The sequence below is a fragment of the Podarcis bocagei genome (assembly GCF_964188305.1).
Source record: "Podarcis bocagei genome assembly, chromosome: 15".
Lineage (NCBI taxonomy): Eukaryota > Metazoa > Chordata > Lepidosauria > Squamata > Lacertidae > Podarcis > Podarcis bocagei.
This window is the reverse complement of record NC_138141.1, coordinates 2,388,034-2,409,012: the sequence shown is the minus strand read 5'-3', so window position 1 is coordinate 2,409,012 and position 20,979 is coordinate 2,388,034. Positions and strand designations below refer to the sequence as shown.

Below are 20,979 nucleotides of genomic sequence, written 5' to 3'. Positions count from 1 at the left end.
GCTTAATGATGTGAAATGGTCTATAAATGTGTTTAATAATAATAATTTATTATTTTTAAAGATTTATAAACCTCTCATATAAAGTATCAGAGTAGTGTACAACCCCCAATCCCACAAAATAAGTATATATGTATTTGTTCACCATGAGCAATATAGATAAAATACAATACCAATAGATGATCAATAATAATTTAAAGTATAAGGCAACAAAGTCTTAGGTGGATAAAAGTCCTAAGCATGTAGCTAAAATAGTAGATTGTTGGTGGCTTCCTTAACTTGAATGGCAATAAATTCCATATTAAGGATGACTTTAATCCTCGTCATCTTCAGGTAGGGCTGTAAGAAACCACTGCCTGAAACCCTTGGAAGCTGTCAGCCAATGGCCTTAATAAGTATGAGGCAGATTCCTGGGAGCTTCATTGTGTGTTACTGTTAGCATCCGTCTGTCTTGAGAGACCAGGGAGTGAAATATTTGTGAGGGAGGGAGGCAGGGAGAAGATTGCCCTTCCCAAACGGCACCCAAGATGATCACAGCCCTTCTGCACAGGCAATATAAAAAACTGAAGGCATGTCTGCAAAATAGGTTTGTGTCTGGAGCCAGAGAGAGGTCTTTTGTTTTGCCCTGAAGTCTAATTCCCTCTGTCTCTTGAGGTCAGTCAATAAACTCTGTAAAACCCTAAAGTGACTAAGGCTGGGAGGCAGCTGACAAAGAAAGACCCAGCCAAGCTCAGGTATGTTGCTCAGCCTACCTCCATGCTAATCTCTGTGTACACTTGACTACTGAAAAACAAGCATGTCATTCTGCTGTGGGCAGGGACATCTAGGGACAGAGACAGAAGATCAATGGGTTGTATCCAATGGTAGTTCTACTCAGGGTAGACCCATCAAAGTCAGTGGGTGTGATAATTTAGGTTCATTAATCTCAGTGGGCTTACTCTAAGTAGAACTTTGTTGGCAGCAACCCAATTGCATTCTCCCTCTCTCAACACTTTTATATATAGAGGAAGTATTTGCATCTCAGAGGCTTAAATTGCCATTTTTTGCTTTTACTGACCTGCTCATGTGCCTGCAACAGTAGCTTGATATGTGCCATGTGGACATATCAAGCTAACAAAATAAAAGTGATGTGAAAATCTTCAGCTACTCAGTTTCTACACATCCAGCTATTGTTAAAGGAAGAGGTAAAGGGACGCGGGTAGCGCTGTGGTCTAAACCACTGAGCCTCTTGGGCTTGCTGATCAGAAGGTTAGGGATTCGAATCCCCGCGACGGGGTGAGCTCCCATTGCTCTGTCCCAGCTCCTGCCAACCTAGCAGTTTGAAAGCATACCAGCGAGAGTAGATCAATAGGTACCATTGTGGCAGGAAAGTGAATGGCATTTCCATGCGCTCCGGCTTCTGTCACGGTGTCCTGTTGCACCAGAACCGGTTTAGTCATGCTGGCCACATGACCCCAAAAGTTGTCTGTGGACAAATGCCAGCTCCCTGGCCTGAAAGTGAACTTTGACTGACTTAACCATCCAGGTATCCTTTACCTTTAAGAGAGAGGAAAAGAGCCATTCAAAAGGAAGGGGGGAAACTGTCAGAGAAGAGAGAAGCCCTAGAAAGGGCTTCTTCCCCCCACTATCTATCCTGAATTTTCTTCCTTGCTGTTTCTACAATATTTACTGCTCAAATTGCTTTCTTCTAGAAAAGAAATGTGCCGGTATTGTGTACCCTTGAGTGCCCCCAGAATAAGGCACTGCCCCCTCAGCTCCTTGCAAATCTCTGTTTTGTTCTTTCTCACACAATCAGTATTTGATTCGCAAATGAAATTAAATAGCTCTGTATATAAACAAATGTATGGGGATCTCTCTAACCTTCCATTTTAAACTGTGATGTTGCTGTATCTCGCATGGCAGAATTAGGGGATGCAGTCTTCCCTGAGGCACTCAGGATTTTCAAGGTCCAAGGGCAGAGGCTGGGCGTTGTCCCTGCTGTGAGATGCTCAGCCATCCTGCCTCTGCACCAGAGGAATCTTCACACTGGTACCTCAGGCAGAAAATCCAAATGGCAATGTTTCCAACATTAGCACATGGCAGGGGGACAACTGAAGACTTTACACTGCCTTTCTAGAAAAGTACACAAGCCAGACGTTCTCCAGGCCAAACTCCATGAAGTAAATAAGAGCTGCACACAGGATAACTTCCCAAGGGACAGGGCTTCTAGAGTCAATTTGTCTACCTCCCACCCGTCAGGGCTCCCAAAATTAGCCATTTAAGATAGTGCTCTCTTGCTCTCTGCCTTTGTGGGATCTTCAATCTGTGGACGCTTTAGAAACAACACGGCAAGAGCCACACTTGACTTTAGATCAGCGACATTTTATTGGCAGGACAAGCTGCATAGGCAATAATATCAAGGACTCTCTTGTCCCAGAGCAAACCAGACAGCCACTCGCCTCCTCCAAGCTGACCAAGTTCAGTGGTGCCGTGCAGCGCAGGCACAACGCATCTCCGAATCATGTGTCAGGTCAGGAGACCCAGCCTTATCCAGAATGCTAGATGAGGTTGTTTCAAATAGTGGTGGTTGGGGTTCCTCCCAAGTGGTGAGAGAGAAGAGAGAAGAGCTCTCCCACAAGAGAGTCTGCCGTCTCTACCAAACTCCGCTTGCAAAAGTGCTGCTTCAAGGGAGTGATGGGTTGACAGCAGGGCTGCCCCCAACACTTTGCTGCTGGAGACAAACAAGAAAGACACTGGTGACCCCCTTCGTTCCACATACAGAGGCTGAATGGACCAGGACCGTGTTTCAGTGAGGCACCTGAATCGCATTTTGAGGCTGTACACACTCCATACATTTAAGGCACATTTGAAGCACAGGGTCTCTTCCAACTCTACAGTCATATGATTCTGCCTCCCCCCCAAAAAAGAATCCTGGAAACCAGCTTGTTAAAGGTGATGGGAATTCTAGCTTTTGAGGGGTAAACTATGGTTCCCATGATTTGGGGGGGGGGTGTTTTAAAGGTATGGTGTCTAAACTGCCTGAGACTGGCAAGAGGGTCACATCCTGCAGAGTGCTCACCTGATGAAAGCAAGCTACTTTAGGGCAGGCTTATGGCACACACAGCTCCAATCCCATGAAGGGCATTGCTGAGCCCCTCCAGCATCTGCCACCTGAGGCAGTTGCCTCACTGCCTCATGATAGTGCCTCAGTGAACTTGGGCATGCGCCACAGTCCTTTGCTATGTGCTGGTTCTGTGGCATATGCACAGGTGGGGGACGGCAGGAAAGGCTTCCTTGAAGGTAAAGAGTCTGGAAACCACTGAGCCAAGATGCTGAGTCTGAACCTGCAAGGTGCTGCTACCATGTTTCTTAAAAACAAAAGACAGCCCCTGTTGTTTACCTAGAGCAGAAACTCAACTCCACCAGGGCTGGTCTCAACCTGCACATCTTCTCTCCACGGGTGGGACTCTCTCAACACCCCATTTGCACAGCTGTTCTGCTGCAGTGTGGAGGACAATTTTGTTAGCACTGTGCAAGAGGCTGCAGGAGACATAGATGTCTCAGTGTTCTTGGCCCAATACAATCCCCCACTGTCTCTTTCCTCTGTTTTTTTCTGCCTCACCAGCTGCATACCCCTAGAAGTTTGAGAACAGCTCAAGCTGCGGCTACTCTAGCCACTAGAGAATATCTTTAGACCTAGAAATCTCCCTCCAGTCTTGACCCTTGACTTTGGAGGTGAAAGGAGACTGCCAGAATGGAAAGTTCAAGGAGATTAAAGGCAGGATACAGGCAACATACAAACAGGCCCAGATTTCTAATGCCAGGATAGGAGTCCTGCGGGTCTCCAACGGTGTCTGGCTTTTGCTGCTGGGGGCAGGAATGAGATGCATCTTCAGAGAGGAGCTGTGGACAATGCACACTTATGCAAAAGCAAGAACCACCACTGCTTCTTAGTTGGGGTCAATTAGCACAGATGTCAGTAACCGTAACAGGACTGAATTCTCCCCTTCACTTCCTTCCTTCGACCCCCAACAATTGTATCAATATTAAACTCTTTGTAGCAGGTGCTTAAAATTAGGCAAGGAGGAAGGTGAAGATGAACTGCAAGTAAAGACAGAGAGTTTATGCTAAAGGAATGCTCAAAGTGTGCTCTAGCTGCAGAGTAGCCCTAGGAATCTGCTAACTCTCCAAGTGATCACATCTTTTAGTTTAACACAAGCAAGATAGTGCATCCACTCACAGGGTCAAACATGAAGAGGAATGACTGGAAGTTCTAAATGAATCCTTTAGATGGAGAGACCATTTAGATGGACCTCCAGCAGCCAAAGCCTTTGAGGGAAGTTGGGCAGGGTACAAAAATGTTACTACTGGTAGCCAAGCGGCCTTGCATACACTTGGTGGAGCAGCCTCCTCTAGGCAGGGTCCACGGATTCCCATGGAACACAGAGAAGGTTGTGGGTGCTCAGAGAGCGCCGTCAGCTCTTCAGTTGTAGTGGGACATTGGTTACAGAGTCTGCAGAACACCACAGCAGTGTTTGTGCTCCATTGCAAGGAAGCAGGATCTTTCTGGAGATTTGATGCAGGGCAATCACAGGGTCCCAATCCCATCTCCACCTTGCGCTGCTGCTATGAGAGCTGGCAGAAGGGCTGGCACTCCCAGATTTGCCCACAAAGAGGAAACTCAGTTGGACCACAGCAAGCAAAGAGCCCAGGAGGTTATCTGCACTGTCTGCTTAGCCTGAGTCTCTTGCTTGTCACAGAAAGGCTTGAAATAATGATGCTTCATAAATACTGGAGGGTGGGGGAAATAAGAGTGTGATCACCCTGTACAAGGAAGCCAAGACACAGAAGTGGAAGGCGGTGGTCAGGGAACAGAGAACTCCAGGGTACAAGCAGCAAGACTTTCCTTGAACACAGCTTGGCTCCAGGCTGGCTCTCACACGACCACCTCTTTTTGGTCCTTGTCTACAGATTGTGGGGCATCTTTCCAAGGAAACCGGATACAAGAGCAGCAGATTCAGTTTCCACTTGGCACACAAGGGGTTGGTCGAGGAGCAGTCACACAGGGGCAACATAATTCCCAGGGAAAGTGCCAAATTTGTGTGTTCTTCTAGAGACACCTAAGGTACAAACAAAAGCAAAACAAGGATCCCTGATGAAGGAAAAAGAGGCTCAAGGTTGCCCACCCTGCAGTGGAAACTTTTCCCAGGAGTGTCCTGGAAAAACCTTTTGAAATAAATATTGGCCTCTAAGGAAGCACTAACTCTTCACTCTGAAGCACCAGCTTTCTTGGCCACAGTTATGTCCTTCCATCCTGTTTTGGGGGCCTCTCCGGAACTTTTGGCTCTATTGCAGCTACTCAAGAGCATGATCTGGAGGGTAATGATTCTACATCACCCACGCCATGCGGGACTACTCAGTGGGTGAACACAGGGGAAAATGAAGGGACCTTCGTTCCAATGTACTTTTTGCCGTTTCTAGGCTCCAATTAAAACATGGGCATGTGGGCAGTGACCAATGCCAGGTAAAAGGTTTGCATCATAGAGATGCAAGGGGAGAGCATCATACTCAACAGGTATCACATTCCTGCAAGCCAAATGCCAAGTTTGATACTTGAAACTGAGGTCTGTCTGATACTGATACTCTGGCATGGCTTGCGCATCTTGGCAAGACAAAGTATGGATTACCATGACCTGACAAATGTGCTGGCTCCCAGAGAGCGCTGGCACCCACTTTGCTCTTCCCTGGGAAGCAAAGGTTAGGCTTAGCATATTGTCCAAACTTGGGATCACAGTTAAAATATCTCCTTCGTAACCATGACCTGTAACCATAGGATAAACCTTGGCTACAGATTGTGGTTAAGAAGGAGAGAACTGAGCAAAGATGCCAGATTTGGATGACATGCCTTATAAGCCAAACCTTGGCTTCCATGCTGTGATGGGCTGACCTCCAAAGCCCAAGGAGGAGCTCCTTGGCAGCCAGCACGTTCACACGAAGCCTGGCATGCAAAAGCAGCTGGTGTCATGATAGCCTGTTCCTAAGGCCATTGGTGGCCAGGGTGGGAGGGAAAGGAGACCTTCAAGGCCCCAGAAAAGCAGCATACACCCCAACCCACTTTCCAGTGCTAGGATGGTACAGTCCTCCCCTCCCGCCCCACAAATTATAGCGCCAAGACACACCCACAAACCAGCCATCATCACATTGCTGCATGACATCCACTTGGTCCCCTTCATGAAGTTCCAGCTCATCCTCATTCTGGGGTCTGTACTGATAGAGAGCCTGGTATCTGAAAAACAGAAGCCACTTCGTGAGCCTACTTCCTTCCAGATTTATTTAAGTGAAAGCACAGCCTGGTGTAATGTTGGCCTTGGAGCTGGGAAACCAGGGTTCAAATCCAACTCTCAGCCTACCTACCTGACGTCACAGGGTTGTTGTGAGGATAAAATATGGAGGGAGGGGGAGGGAAAACAAGGCATGCCACCTTGGGCTCGGAGGGGGGGGGAGGGAGGTGGGCTGCAAGCATAATCATAAATTAAATACAAATAAATAAAAGATGTGTATTTTTTTTAAAAAAAGAAATGTGCCTCAAACAGTAAACACTTCAAAAAGCAAATCAAAGAATAAGGACATTTTTGTTTCCCATTTCCACTCTGCAGGCTGTGTGGATCAGAGCCAGTGAACTGTGCTTTGCACTTGGAAAAGGAATGTGCCGAGGCAAACATTCGAAAAGGAATGTGCCGAGGCAAACATTCGACTCGATGGCCCTTGTGGTCTCTTCCAACTCTATGATTCTATGAAACACTCTGGGCTGCCCTCCGCCCCATCGCCTTCCCTCATCGCCTTCCCTCCTGCCGCTAGAAGATGCTGAGTCGCCTCTGTCTTCTCCAGCAGGAGTTTGCAAGGCTTGGAAAGGCCAGCCAAGGCACAGGTGGAGCGGCCAGAGGCTTCGCTTCCTCAGGCACTGTGCGAGCCCCTCTGAAAAGGGCCTTGTTCCAAGCCACAGTCCAGACACTGTCCCTGGCTGGCACCCCAGCCCTCCCCATGGGTCACTGCACAGGGAGGGAGGGGCCTGGCCGGCTGCCAGGCGGAGGAGAACCCCCGCTTTGCACTTCCCAGCCCCTCGTCACCACCCTCACTTACAGGGTCCACTGCGCACTGGAGGGGGGCGCACATGAAGAGACGTGTTCAGGGCTGCGTGGCTGGGAAGCTCCAGGAGCAGCTGCCTGTGGAGAAAGGAAGGGGAAAGGGGAAGCTGTGGGGAGGACACAGGGAGCCCCCTGAGCCAGAGCTGGGGGGGGGGGAGCAATGGCACCATGTCCTGAGCCCTTGGGCAGGAAGTGGTGTAAAATGGGGACACGTTGCCTCTTAGGCATGGAGACCGGGAGGAAGGGACTGCACCTGGAGACCTTAAGCAAACTTAGGAACCATAATGCCTTTGGTCTGCTGCAGAAGCACTACAGAGAAGCTGAGAAACACCTGGGCTAGATTATGTTACTGTTCGGTGGATTTGTAGCTGGTAGACTGAGCCCCAAGACATGGGGCAGACATGGAACTTCAAAGTGCTGGTGGCTGAGTGAAGGCCAACAGCCATGGGGGTCTGAGGAATGGAGACAGAATATTACCATCTCTCTAGCTTACATTATTCATTTTAACACAGAAAGTGGAATCTTTGCCCTTAAAGATCAGCTTTTTGAGGACAGATGTTGTTTCTGCTTCCTCTAAAACAGAAGTGCATTTGCTCTCTCTGACATCACTTCTCAGGCCTTGGAGCTGAAGCCCCAGCACCTTGGCAGGGCTTACCAGCATCAACGCCTGTCCTGGGTCTCTGGCCGCCATTTTAGTTTCCCACAGTGCCTGGATTGGTGCTACACTGGGCGGGGGGAATTTAAATGGCTGCCTACCACTGTCAAGGCCACGTTCGCTCATGACTGAGTGTCCACTGACATAGGAGGCCCATTGCAAAGCTGGTCTGGGGTCTTCAAACTGCTTGCAAAGCAAGGATATGGTGGGTACCTACCACTGCAGGTGGGGGGAAAGGAAAAGAGAACTGAGGGGAGCAGCCAGGGCCTCACCTGCGGTGGGAAGACGCCTCGTGGTTGTGGAGCCAAGGTGGGGGCAGCAGGCTGCTCAGGCTCCTGAATCTGGAAGGATGAGGCTGGCGATGGGCTGCTGTTGGGTGTTTTGACAGGGCTCTGGCTGTGGGGACTGAAGGAGGCGGCTCTGGCTGTGCTCTGGGGCCTGCGGGGCACAGCCTCTGGGTGCTCGAACTTCGGGGATGCAGGGAAAGTGAATCCTGAGTGGCTCGAGGAATGCAGCACATCTGTGGCCAGGGAGCCCCGCAGGCCCAATGGGGAGGTGTTGAGCTGCCCCCTGCTGCTCAGGCCAGGGGAGTGTGGCTGGGACGGGGAGCCAGAAGGGGCCCGCAGGCCTGGAGAGGAAGGAAACTCCTCCGAGTTCTTCACTCTTGGCTCCTTCACCACCTGCACATAGTTGGCTGGGAAAATGCCCTGGCGGTTGGTGCCAGAGATGCGGCCCTCATACCAGTTTCCGTCCACCCTGCGAAGCAGGCAGATGTGCTCGCCCTGGAAAGGAGGAGAAGGAAAGATCAGCACAAGGAAGCTCCTGAGGCTGACTGATTGGCCTGGTTAAGAGATTTCACAGAAATGTAGTGCTGGAAGGGACCTCAAGGGTCATCTAGTCCAACCCCCTGCAATGCAGGAATTCCAGCTGAAGAATTTCTGACAGGTGGTCGTTTCCTGCACTTTTGCAAGAGGCTAATTTAAAGCTGGAGGCTGACAGACCCACAAGCTCTTCCAGCCCAAGCATTTGCTGTTCTGCTCCACTCCTCTGGCCTGTTTGGTACCTTGAAAGGTTTAGCAACATCACCCCCATCACCCCCAGATGATGTCTTCCTATGATCGTCATACAGGCAACAGCTGTCTCCTGAAACACTAAGGACACTGCTCATTAAAACAACAACAACCCATATCTAATCTATCTATCTATCTATCTATCTATCTCCCACCTGTTCTCTGTGAAGCATGCACACTCCCATTTCATTGCCAAGGCGGAGAGAGAGAGTGCCTGGGCCCAGAAAGCTTCAAGGCTGAGAGGGGATGTGAAAGCTGCTCTCTCCAGTCCTAGTCTGACACTCTGACCAACACACCACATGGCCTCTTAAACCTAGGACTCTTTCTTGCAGCTGGTGACATTACGGGGTGGGAGGCACACTCTGGACAGGCTACATGGCGTGGTTAAGAGGTTGTGAAACCCACACGTAGAATATCACACAATGAGCATATGCACCTATACTGTTGTTTTCCTGTGCATGCTTGCTAGGAGATCACAATTGGTTGGTCTTCCCTGCAAGTGTACACAGCGTGTTTAAGCAGCAAAACACAACAGTCAAACCCCTCACCAGTGATTTTACACATTGCAATCTGCACCCAACTTTCATGTAGGTTTATGCACCACAGAAGCGTCTGCCCCCAAAGGAACTTCCTCGTGCATCAAAGAGATCTAATCATGTCATAGGCGCCGACTCCATGGGGCCTGAGGGGGCCCGAGCCCCCTCAAAAATTCGTTTGGGGGGGCTCCGCCCCCCCAACAATCTTGGGCGCCCCTCCAGCAGAGCGCCGCCGCCGAGCACGAGCCGGGGGGCGCAGTGCAAGCGGGCTCTACCCGGGGCAGCAAGCGCGGAGTGGCATCCCTGCTCCCCGGCGCGCCTCCCTCGTCCTGCAAGGCGCCGCGATGCTGAAACACTCCGGCTGCGCAACAGGCGCTCACTTCCAGGGAGGGAGCCCTGCTCTCCCCGCCTCCCTGTTCCGCGGGGCGGGCGGCCCCCGCCGAGGCGCCTCTTGGCGCAGAGACAACGACAAGCACCCCCCGTCCCGCGGAGTTTGCTTGGCCAAGGGGCCAGGGCAGCCGTGCAGGTTGCAGCAACCCTCCTTCCCCAAAAGGGCAGCCCTCTTGCTTTGTTTGCATCTCTCGCCGCGCCTGGGAATGCCGCCGCCTCACCCAAAATGTCAAATGCTTGGAAATTCAGCTCACCTTAAAAAAATTAAAAAGGATTGCCTGCTTCAAGAGCGTGGAGGGGAATAACTAACCCGCAAGCAACTGGGGTGGGAAGGGGGAAATGCAGCCTTGCATTATGGAAAGAAAATCTCTTGGCAGGGGACGCAGGAGCAGGCGGGACTTCTCCGAAGGGTCTACTATATAGAAAACCAAGGGAGGGGGCAGAAGGAGCTGGGGCCTGGGGGGGCATGGGCGTAGCCAGGATTTTTGCTGGGGGGGGCAGCCAAAGTGGTTGAGGCCCGCCTCCTCCCCACCTGCTCCCTCGCCAGCCAGCCAGCCAGCCGCGCGCCCTAGCCGGAGAGCCCCGCCCGTCCCCGTCGCGCAATCGGCTGGCTCTCCCTTCAGCAGGCCGTGCTCACAACTCGGCCCAGGGACCCCCCCCCCCAGCAGCGGATCTCTGGCCTAGCTGAAGAATCTGGCAACAAGCCCCCTCCTCCCCAATCGCTCTGCCGAAATACGCTCCAAAACCCCCCAGATAGGCCGCCGGCCGCCAAGTCTCATGGCGCCCTGAGCGAGGGTCTCTCCCCAACACCGCCACCTCGAACTGCGTTCTCCCGGCTACCCGAGCGAACCAGCAGCAGGACCCCGGTATGGGCCCCCCCAATATTTTTTATAAGTCGGCGCCCCTGAATCATGTCACACAGGTAATTCCAGGTCTTCAGGGCTCCCAGCTTTTCCTAGAAAATAAAGGTCACCCACAATCCTGCTGGGAATGTACTGCTTAACAGATAAAGGTATGCTGAGAATGGAAACTTCAGAGCAATGCTAAGTCCAAACTGGGCAGTGCTGGTGGTCTGTCGGGAGGAAGCTGCCAAATTTCCTCTAGCACCCAGTAGGTTGTCAGAGGACCTAGCTCAATTTCATAGCTCAGTCCAGCAACAACAAAACTGACTTTATCATTGGCTGAACCAGCAGCCAGATGAGATTACGAAAAACTAGGCCTAACATTGGGGGAGGGGGAATCATATTTGGAAGTCCGTATTTTTACAAGGTTTCTCCTTGTGAAACCTTAATTGCCAATCAATGCAAAATTTTGGCTTCTCTGCAAAATAGATGAGTTTCTTTTTGTAAAAACAACAAGTTTCTAGTTCTTATTGAGTGTGACACATGTTCAGGCAGCATCCATAAAAAATCCTGTATTTAGGAACTGCACATCTCAGTTCTGCAGAGTGACCTGTCCATCTTACCTTGCTTCCAGTCAAGAGTCTTTGTCCCATAAAAACTCCACTTTCCCATATCTTTTTTCTTGCTATTATCCTGTTACACTTTGTAAAATACCACCAAATTAAGCACCAACTCCAAAAAAAAGGTCAGAACAAAGTCTGTAAATTATGTAAAATCTAATTCACGTTCAAAATGTTCTTTGTCTAATTTATCTTTCGTGCAGAACTCCCAGACGTTTTCTGGGGATGCGGCGGGGTTTGGTGGGAGTGAGTCAGCAACAGCAAGCAGAATATTAATAGCCCACTCAGGGCCGGCTCTGCTGTTAGACAAGATGGAGGTGGCCTGCCTGTGAAAACAGATTTGGCGGTTTACCATGAAAAGGGGCACTGAAATTGTCAATTTATTGCATTTTTATTACATTTTTCATCACAATGGGAGAAGCCGTTTGGATCTTCTGCCCGAGGCACTAAAATGTCACTGACTGTCTTGGAGCTCAGTTTTATGAGAAGCAGAAACAGACAACTGAACATCTGTTAGAGAGGAATGAGCTGGCCTGGAGCCCACGAGGCAGTGGGGGCAGCAGGCTCTGGCGCCCTTTGCCCCGGCCCCATCCTGAGCTGGAATTCCTCTCTCTGCCCATCTTTGGGCTTCCCACTCCCACCCTCACCCAACCCCCGCTCTGTTGCTTCGTTTTGTACCTTCCGAAATGACAGCTCCACTGCCAGGTCACCCTTGAAGTTGTACTGAGCTACGGCTTCTCCATATTCCAGGACTTGGATGGTGGGGGATTTGATCGGCTTGGGGATTTCTGTTGGAGGCAGGACCTATTGGGAAGACAAGCAGTGGCATGGCACAAGTGGTTCTGGATTCAGTCCTGCTCTGCAAATAAGCCCACACAAGTTACTAGTCTGTAAGATTTTACCAGTCTCCTAGGGGCTGCAGAGAAGGGACAGAGTGGTCCTTTCCTCCGTCTCCAGCAATTTGCTGCATGTTGTGCTGTTTGCCTTAAGTCCAGGGGTCAAGTGTGGCTGTCCAGGTCTCTCTCTCTCTTTCTCTCTGGCCTTTGGGACTCGCCTCAGGCCACACCCCTCACTGGCTTGCTTTGTACCCTTTCTTGAATGTCTTTATCTGCCTAGAATGTGTCCCTGAGCTTATAATTATTATTAGATTTTCACATCACAGAGCATCCTCAAAACTTACAAACGTAATCTGGTTATCACTTAGTTTTTCAATAAACAATGAAATTGAAGCTACCAGAATAAATAACAATAAGTAGGATTGTGTTAAAAGTTATAAAATGAAGGAAGTTCAGACAAATTGAAGGAAGTCAAAAAAATGGAATTAAGAAGTAATTAAGAAGTTTGAATGTACAACTTTGTTTTCTTTTTTTGTATCTGTAAACCAATAAAAATATAATAAAAAAGTTAACAAAGCTGAGGCCAATTTTTTTTAAAAAAAATTTGAATGTGTCCCTGAGCTCTGATAACGCATCTTGCTTGCCTTGAAAGAGGACGTGTGTGTGTGTGTGTGTGTGTGTGTGTGTGTGTGTGTGTGTGACTACGTGTAGGAACTAGCCTAATGCACAAGGGGGGAGTTAACGTCTATCACTCTGTCCTTGTTCTGCTTTTGGTCCTGCCCACCTCTCCCTTGTTGTAGCCCAGAAAGAGACGTTACTCTTGGCCTAAAAAAGCTTCCCCACCCCTGCTGTTTGAAGAAGGGGGGGCTCTCTCCCCTCCATCAGCCTGTGCTGGGTGCAGAAGAGGGATGGAGTGCCTTGCCTCTCCCTCCACTGGGCCACTCCTTGGCGTGCCTGGAATTCCACAGTCTCTGCATGAACCCCGTGCCAACATTTCATTCATTCATTTATTCAGTCAGTCAAGCCAAAGTCATTACAAAATATAAAATACATAAAACAGAATAAAGTACATTACACAATTAAAGTAATTATTAAAGCCAGACATTCTGCCAGGTAAGAGTTTGCTCCCCTGAAGAATCTAACTTATCCTCCTCACAGACATTTCTCCTTAAACCTGCTGCTCTAAAGGCACAACAGGCCCCTTTCTCAAAGGTGTAGGGAGATCTGTTTCTTAATAAAAGTTAACCGAATACCCCAATGGGAGATTTACATCTTTGAACAAGGCTGCTCCTAAGTCCTCGTGGATTGGGCAAACCAGCAAGTAGTGAGTACAAATCCTCAGGCACACGACGTCCTCATAGGGGACGGGGCTATAGTGTTCTTCAGCTACGGCACAGACTGGAGCCCCAGGGCTATAAATAGGATATCTGCAGTGCAGGTTGCAAAGTGAGGGCAAGGAATCTGAATGGGTAGTCCGGCATACAAAGGGGCACATTTGGACAGACAGGCAGAAGTGCAATCAGCACAAAAATCATGCTTTAAAATATGAGATTTCATGTGGTGAGATGCTATCTCAAAGTCTAATGAACTCAGACTGTCCAAAGAAAGGCCATACTTATCAATAACTAGTAGCATTTCCTGATTCCAATGGAATGGCTAAGCCTCAACATCTCATTGAAAGTAGAAAGTACTAAAATGGGCCAAATCCCCTTTTTAAATTTTTAGTCAATGTATAATGCAAGGAGATGCACGCTGGCCGTCACTGAACAAACTGAGAATGAAAGACTCAGTTGCCTTGGGGAGCTCAGAAATGGCACAAAGATATTTATTCTAGGGTTTTTCCAGATTCATTTTTTGAAGAGATCCCCATATTTGTGTGCCATAACAGATGTGTGGGATGACTTTGGCTTCCCAAACACATGCAAATAAGTAAATTCCAAGTCTTCCATCACTGGACTTAAGATCAGAACAAGGAATAGATCACAGACCCCCTCAATGGCTTACATTTAGTGAGTCAAAACAGAAAAGGCTAATACTGGCAAGTGTGCTGTGTAAGGAGCAAAACCAGATCCTCCTTCCCAAATTCTAGGAGCCCCAGAAGCAGGTTGAAGCACATGACTGCTCAGATGCTTTCTCCATAGGAGTGAATGGCTACCACCTAAAGGAAAATTAAGTGGTGCATCTGAAGATACAATTAGTGTGGAAACAAAGACTCTCTCTTCCCCAACACTGTGTGGGGCCCAACCTTCACTCCACTAGGGGGTGGGAATACTCTGTGCCCCACTCTAGTACTCGTTGTCCTCCCCCCCCCGAATGTTTGTTAGTTTATATTAATAGTGGCCTTCAAAAAGGTACACATGGCAGTTGAATTCTACAGATTATCTGTGTCCTGTATGAAAACATTGTTCCTTTGCTTTGAAACACTCTGCCTGTTATTTTTCTTTTTATATATCCACTTCTTGCAGGATGCTACAGGGGGCCACCTCTCTTCCTTCCTTCTAAGCTTAGCGCAAACCCTCCACTATTACGAAGCTCTTGGCTTAACCCCTTAGTCCTCATTGCCCAACTCAAGAGACGGCTGCTGCATGAAAGAGCCCATGCATTGCACCCAAAAGGTTCAATCCTCCAAGTATCTCCAGATCCAGCCGGGAAAGACTCCCACGGCCACACTGGAGTCACTGCCAGACAACACAGACGAGAGGGATGAAAGGATTCAGAGCAGCAGTGGTTCACTTTGTCCCTTGTTAACATTGAATCTCCCTCCCTTTGTTGCCCTCCTCCCCCTGCCAGAGCTGCTTGAATTTAGGCTGTAAGCTGCTTGGGGCAGGGACCTGGCATTTGTTTGTGTTACTCTATAAACCACCTTATGCACTGATAGTGCGATGTTAATACCCAGAACACTGGAACTCTTGTTAGTGATCCTAGACTTGATCAACCCTTGAGTTTAGCTACCTGGGGTATTATATTATATTATATTATATTATTAGCAAAATAATGGGACCGAAACAAAAATAGAGGATATTTTTGCTGAAAATGAGACCCTCTCCCACTACCACTAATCTTGCCTGTATCTAAAAGCAGATGGAGGTCCAGACTGCTAAAAAAAATTATGCTATCTCCCTTCTCTTCTACATACTGAACAAAAGTGTATTCAGTTTATCAAATGAAGCCTTCTCCTGGAATAGCAAGGTATACTTACCTCCACATAGTTGGTGGGGAAAATGCCCACCCTGCCATGGTGTTCTCCTTCCAGCCAGTTTCTATCCACTTCCTTGTGAATGTAGACAATGTCACCCTTCTGCAAAGTCAGTTCCCTGAAAAATCAAATGGCAACGTCCCACTGTCAGAGATGCATCATGGACCTCCATTAGGAATATTCTCTCCTTAAAGCTGCTCATTTCAATTGGACAAATTGCCTCCTCTTCGAGTTGCTGACACCAACTCTTTACAGAGAGAGGATACAGATCAGGAGATGAACTCGTGAAACAGGACACCCGCCCTTTGCCGCTCACAACGCCACTTCTCTCTCCCACTTCAAATCTGTCCTCAGATCCCATTTTTCTCATAAACCCTTTCACTTAAATTTATTCCCACCTGAAATTAAGCCTTAGGGAGTGTAAGAAACAAAAGCCTAAGAACATGAAACTGCACCTGATCATGTTCATTGTTTGCCTCAGCCTTTCCGCCCTTCCTTTTGTCTCTCTTCTGTTGTCTTTTGGTGTCAGGTTTCCCAGGGCAGAGCCCTGACTTTCTTTGCTAGCAGAGCAAGGCTGGGGAACTGGTGGCTTCCCATAGGTTTTTGGACCATCAACCCAGCCAGCACAGCAAATGGTCACAGGTTCCCCAACTCTGATGCAAATGGTGCTGCATTAATTAACAAAGATGACTAAAAATCGTAATGAGGATGCCAAGTGACCCAAGCATTGTGTGAATGCCAAAAGGTTACCAGTATTGCGACTCACTTTGGTGACTCTGCCTGGAAGTCAAATTTGAGCCGAGCAGCTTTCATCTGGAAAGAGGAGAAAACTATTTAAAAGGAGACATGGAGTTAAAAGATGCAATTCAAAGCCATCAGGTTTTAAAAGGGAACCTGGGCATCTTGCCAGCAAAACACAAAACCAAGTGAATAATGGCACTGAAAATCTCTGGCCTGAATCACGAGTGCCAGAAGTGAACAAGACTCACTAAGCCACAGGCAACCCTTGGAGTAAAAACGAAACGAGGCTCACATGGATGAGAAAAAAACACATTTAGGCACTCTTTGTAGGGGTTTAATTCATGCACTTCTACACCCTTCATTTCTCTTTAAGAGCATGCAAACATTCCCAGCTAGAGAGGATTTGTCCTGACCAAATTCCTGCAAAAGATTCCCGGATTCTCTTCCATTGTGCCACACTTATAGAAAGGAAGGAGTCCTATCAAGGGTGGACAGCTGGTCTAGTCCTAAACTGGTAATTGCCAAAAAGCCCCACAACACTGCGGTGCACAAGCCTCTTTAAAGTGAAGCCTGCAGCATTCGTCCCTCATCAATTCAATTTTGCTCTTAGTGGGAGAAGAACAGAAGTTGCAGCAGATTAATAATTTGCTGGCCCAAACCAGCCATTTGTATGAATATGGCCCGTTGCTCAGAGCAGCAGAATATGCTACAAGGAAAACAAAGTTCTGTTTTGTTTTTATATTAACTATTTATTTTGTGCTTCTATTCTGTATTTTTATATTGTGAACTGCCCAGAGATCTGTGGATGAAGGGCAGGATATAAAATGTAATAATGATGATGACGATGATGATGATGTTTAACAATTTACACTAAGATGACATAGGAGCTAACATTTTAAGATATTTAAGAATATTTTAAGTGGTTGTATCCAATTTGGCACTACGTTACAAGTCACAAGAGGTATGCTTGTTCCCCTGGCAAAATATTTTGCACCAACAGAATAAGGAGGTTGCTGATAACTTTGTTGTGCAACGTGTTCCTGCTAGTGCAGCTGTTGTACAGAGAACACTGGGCACAGCTCATTATGTTTAAGAAATTTAGCCTGGTTTGAGGGAAAATTGGACCATAAAAGTAGCTATATATACATTACAATTTCCTAATGGTACAGTGGTACCTCAGGTAAAGTACTTAATTCGTTCCGGAGGTCCGTTCTTAACCTGAAACTGTTCTTAACCTGAAGCACCACTTTAGCTAAGGGGGTCACGCGATTTCTGTTCTCATCCTGAAGCAGAGTTCTTAACCCGAGGTACTATTTCTGGGTTAGTGGAGTCTGTAACCTGAAGCGTATGTAACCTGAAGCGTATGTAACCCGAGGTACCACTGTATTATAACAGTTCCAATGGTCAAAGTTTCCAGCAAGAAATCTTGGGAATTGATTGTAGCATGGAGAAGATTATCAGTTGGAGCGCCTGAGAGGCACTCACAGAACTACACCCCGCAGGGGATCCTAGGAGATGGAATATGTGCTAAATGAATTTATGTCTAGTCCAAAGATGTCCAATGATAAACCCAGTCCAGTTGTGTAAACAAAACCCGTCCTCCATCTCCTCTTGGGTGGAAGCCACATCTCACCTTCTTCTCATCTCTCTTTGGGGGACTATCCAGGACAATTTCTGAAGAATCAAGAAAGGGGCTTATCCCAACAAGTCTCAGAGGATCTGTGTGAAAAGAATGAGACAACAGCTGGATAACAGTGCTCCCCACAAAGGAATGCCCACATATATTCAGAGGACTGTGGTGGTCAAAGTCAGAAGAAAAGGCAGAACTTAACTTGAACCATAGCACACTTCTGGAAGTCAAAATTCAAGGCTAGGCCTCAGAACATGGCAAGCAGCTGTGGGATAGCTAGAGATGAGTACCTCTAGGCATGTGCAGAGTGTTTTGCCTTCACGACTGAATCACTAAATCTAGTCTGCATGCACTCAGGGTTAAAGAGAAAGGCTACTGGGCAAGCTAAAGCCTCACATTCCTCTCAGTAGGAATCTGGCCCTAGGCAGAAGAACAGCTGGCCATCAGCCATAAGTAAGATACATTTCCAACACAAACTGAGGATTTCAAGCCAAATGTTTGTAGACTTGGGTGCATCTTATTCGCGAGGGGTATTAGCCAGCCGGGCCCTGGTGAGTGGGTGGGTTGGGCATCCTGGTGGAAAAAAGGATGAATTGGTATTACTCTTAGTTCTGTTACATAGTTAGGCAGATCACTTCCCACATATACATCTCTGAGCAGATTCAAACATTTGTGAGAGGGCATGCGGCTCAGAGAGTTCTCTTAGGACCAACCTCTTCATAATGAAGATAGAAGATGTGGGTGTCTAAGGTTTTTTAAAAACCAAATTTCCCTAGATGTAGAAATCCAGCCTATCTGAAAGGAGGGTTCTAGATGAGCCTTCTCCTTGATATGCTACCTTTCCAGCTGCAGGGAGTTGTTGAATATGGGAAGCTTTCAAGGATGCAGTTCCTACTTACATTCTGAAATGGAGCATATGTTCCCCCTGCCACAACGCTTGAACCACCTCAGTTCCTCCATCAATGGCACAGCAATAAGGGCGCACCTGCACAGCGCTTGTTGTGTGCAAACATACAGAGTGCACCCAACGCCCACAATTCCATACTCAGAGAGGGGCTTTAGCTCTCACAGATTCCCCCACTTACGATGACAATGGCTGCTCTGATCTGGACAATAAGCATCCTGCTTTAGGAGCCAGAGCATCCCTTAGGAAGGTACACCTGCGTTTTCCAAGCGAACAAGAACATCTCCACCATCAGAAGAACTTCCGTAAGTCTCTTTGAAGTTTCGCTAGTTCCCATAAGGAGCACATGCAAATTCGGAGCCATACCATTCCTGGGTGGAGAGCTGCTCCAGTTATTCCTGGCAACGCCTGGGCTTCCTTTCTCCATTCTAGGGCTGGCTGGTAAGTGGCCCTGAGCCACAGAGAGGCTTTGTCCTGTGGAAGGATAGGCGCTGCGGTCAGGCAGAGGGCTGCTGGGTTGGAAAAAATGGAGGTACAGTGAGAGAGAGCGCATGGCTGAACAAATGGGGATGTTGGAAATGGACCTTGCAAACTTGATCCACCTTCTGTGATCTCTCAACCCAATCAGCCATCTGTTGGGCAGATGAGAGTATGGGGATTTCTCCCCTATAATGGTGTGTACCTGCTGCAGCCAATAATATTTGAATCAGAGCAAATTAATATTAATTTGGCATGCAAATTCGTGACTCAACAAACTTGAGTTCAAACACCAGCTCTAACTCTACACTAATTTTCAAATTGGCCAGAAATGATTTAAAATATATTGTAACTTATCTCCTTGGAATATCAACAGCTCACAATAAAAAGTGAGGTGTGTAAGCATATGTCGCTATTCTCTATTTCAAGCTCAAATGTCAACTGGGCCTCTCCACCCATCGCTCAGGGCCAGAAGAGAAAGGTGCAGCAGCATGAGATACCTGTCTCTGTCTTAGAAGATTAACGATATCGGAATGAAATGCTAGTTTGCACAGCTAATGAACACTTCACATTTAAGACGTAGCCTGATCTCTAATATTTTCTCCAGTACTTTAAATGAGCTTGCAAGTTGCTTATTTTCCATAAAGGAAAACTTATAGCTATCTTGTGGGGCACAGAACAGCTGGAAGGGAGAGGGGAGATTTTAATTGGGGAATACAGCAAATGGGGGGGGGGTCAATTACTATAGATCTAATATTCTGAATGAATTCACAAAACTATTTTTTTTACAGAAGCCCTGCCTTGCCACATAAAGCACAACGGTCCAAATCAGCCTCCTCCCACATTTCCTACACCCCCAACACAGAGATACAAACTGGCTCACTAATGCCCTGCTCTGTCTCTGCACATTCCACACACAGAATGTGGCCAGAATCACCCCACGCCTGTGATTTCATCACAGCTCTTTCAAACAGGAGAAACATGTCCTATATCAGCTTTGGCCAACCCAGGCTTCCTTAACCTCGACCCTCCAGATCTTTTGAGACTACAATTCCCATCATCCCTGATCACTGGTCCTGCTAGCTAGGGATCATGGGAGTTGTAGTCCCAAAACATCTGGAGGGCCGAGTTTGCCTATGCCTGGCCTAAAACATCTGGAGGGTGCCAGGTTGGCAAAGATTGCCCTGTAAGAACTGAAGAAAAACAAGATGGCAACCAAAGAACCAGCAATTAAGGACCTAAAAGGAGCCCTGCTGGATCAAAACAAACCCCCAAGTCCAGCACTGTGTGCTCTATGGGAAACTTGCAAGCCGGACCCCAGGGTAGCAGCCCTCGCCCCACCTGTGATTCCTAGCAAGGGGCATTCAGAACACTGACCCTGTGGCTACAAGCCACTGACAGCCCCATCCTCTCCCGGTGGGTGGCCATGGCTGCTCTTGTGGGAGGGATCCCTGGTCTACCTCTGCACTGTGTGAAGTCCGTTTAGAAGCAGGTCAGAGGCAGCAAGAGGCCTGGAGCTCCAGGTCCTTTCCAGCCCTGTCCCTCCCCATTTCCCGGTGGGGCTGCCTGTAATCCTTCTCCCAGCCCAGGGCCCCTGGAGCTGTCTTGGCAAGCAGAGGCCAAGCTCAACAGGAAGCACTGAGGCGGCAACAAGAAACTGGCAGGCAGCAGCTATTTTGCTGAAGTTTAACTTTAGCGGTTTTTAGTATTTAAAGGGGCAGAACCCCTTTGCAGGCAAAGTGAGCAAGGGGTGGTGGGAGGGGGAAATGCGAGGAACTAGGCTGAGGGCCCCACTGGAGATGTGGGGTGGGAGACCTGAGAGCAGGCTCTGTCTTTATCTAAAGGCAGCCGCAGGTGGAGCCTGGAGGAGAGGCTGAGCCACTCCTTTCCCTGTGCCAATTCACCCAAACTGAACTACTGCCTTGGAAGCTGCCCAGGGGGTAACTATGCAGACTCTCAGT

General features: G+C 48.2%; 1 protein-coding gene across 12 annotated transcripts in view; it reads right to left on the bottom strand.

Moving 5' to 3' along the window:
* Positions 1-2,337: 2,337 nt before the first annotated feature.
* Positions 2,338-20,979, bottom strand: part of SORBS3 (sorbin and SH3 domain containing 3) — a 97,577-nt gene continuing 78,935 nt past the window's right edge. For 10 of the 12 annotated variants that reach the window (XM_081171404.1, XM_081171398.1, XM_081171396.1 and 7 more), the window contains 9 exons: positions 18,908-19,053; positions 17,641-17,726; positions 16,033-16,079; positions 15,270-15,384; positions 11,913-12,038; positions 8,049-8,558; positions 7,117-7,199; positions 6,156-6,262; positions 2,338-5,096 (listed from right to left, as the gene is read on the bottom strand). In XM_081171404.1, coding sequence (XP_081027530.1) covers positions 5,035-5,096; positions 6,156-6,262; positions 7,117-7,199; positions 8,049-8,558; positions 11,913-12,038; positions 15,270-15,384; positions 16,033-16,079; positions 17,641-17,726; positions 18,908-19,053 — 1,282 coding nt within the window. In that variant the 3' untranslated portion in view covers positions 2,338-5,034. The remainder of the gene's footprint in view (positions 5,097-6,155; positions 6,263-7,116; positions 7,200-8,048; positions 8,559-11,912; positions 12,039-15,269; positions 15,385-16,032; positions 16,080-17,640; positions 17,727-18,907; positions 19,054-20,979) is intronic. The other 2 variants (XR_014002290.1, XM_081171402.1) reach the window with 2 other exon arrangements.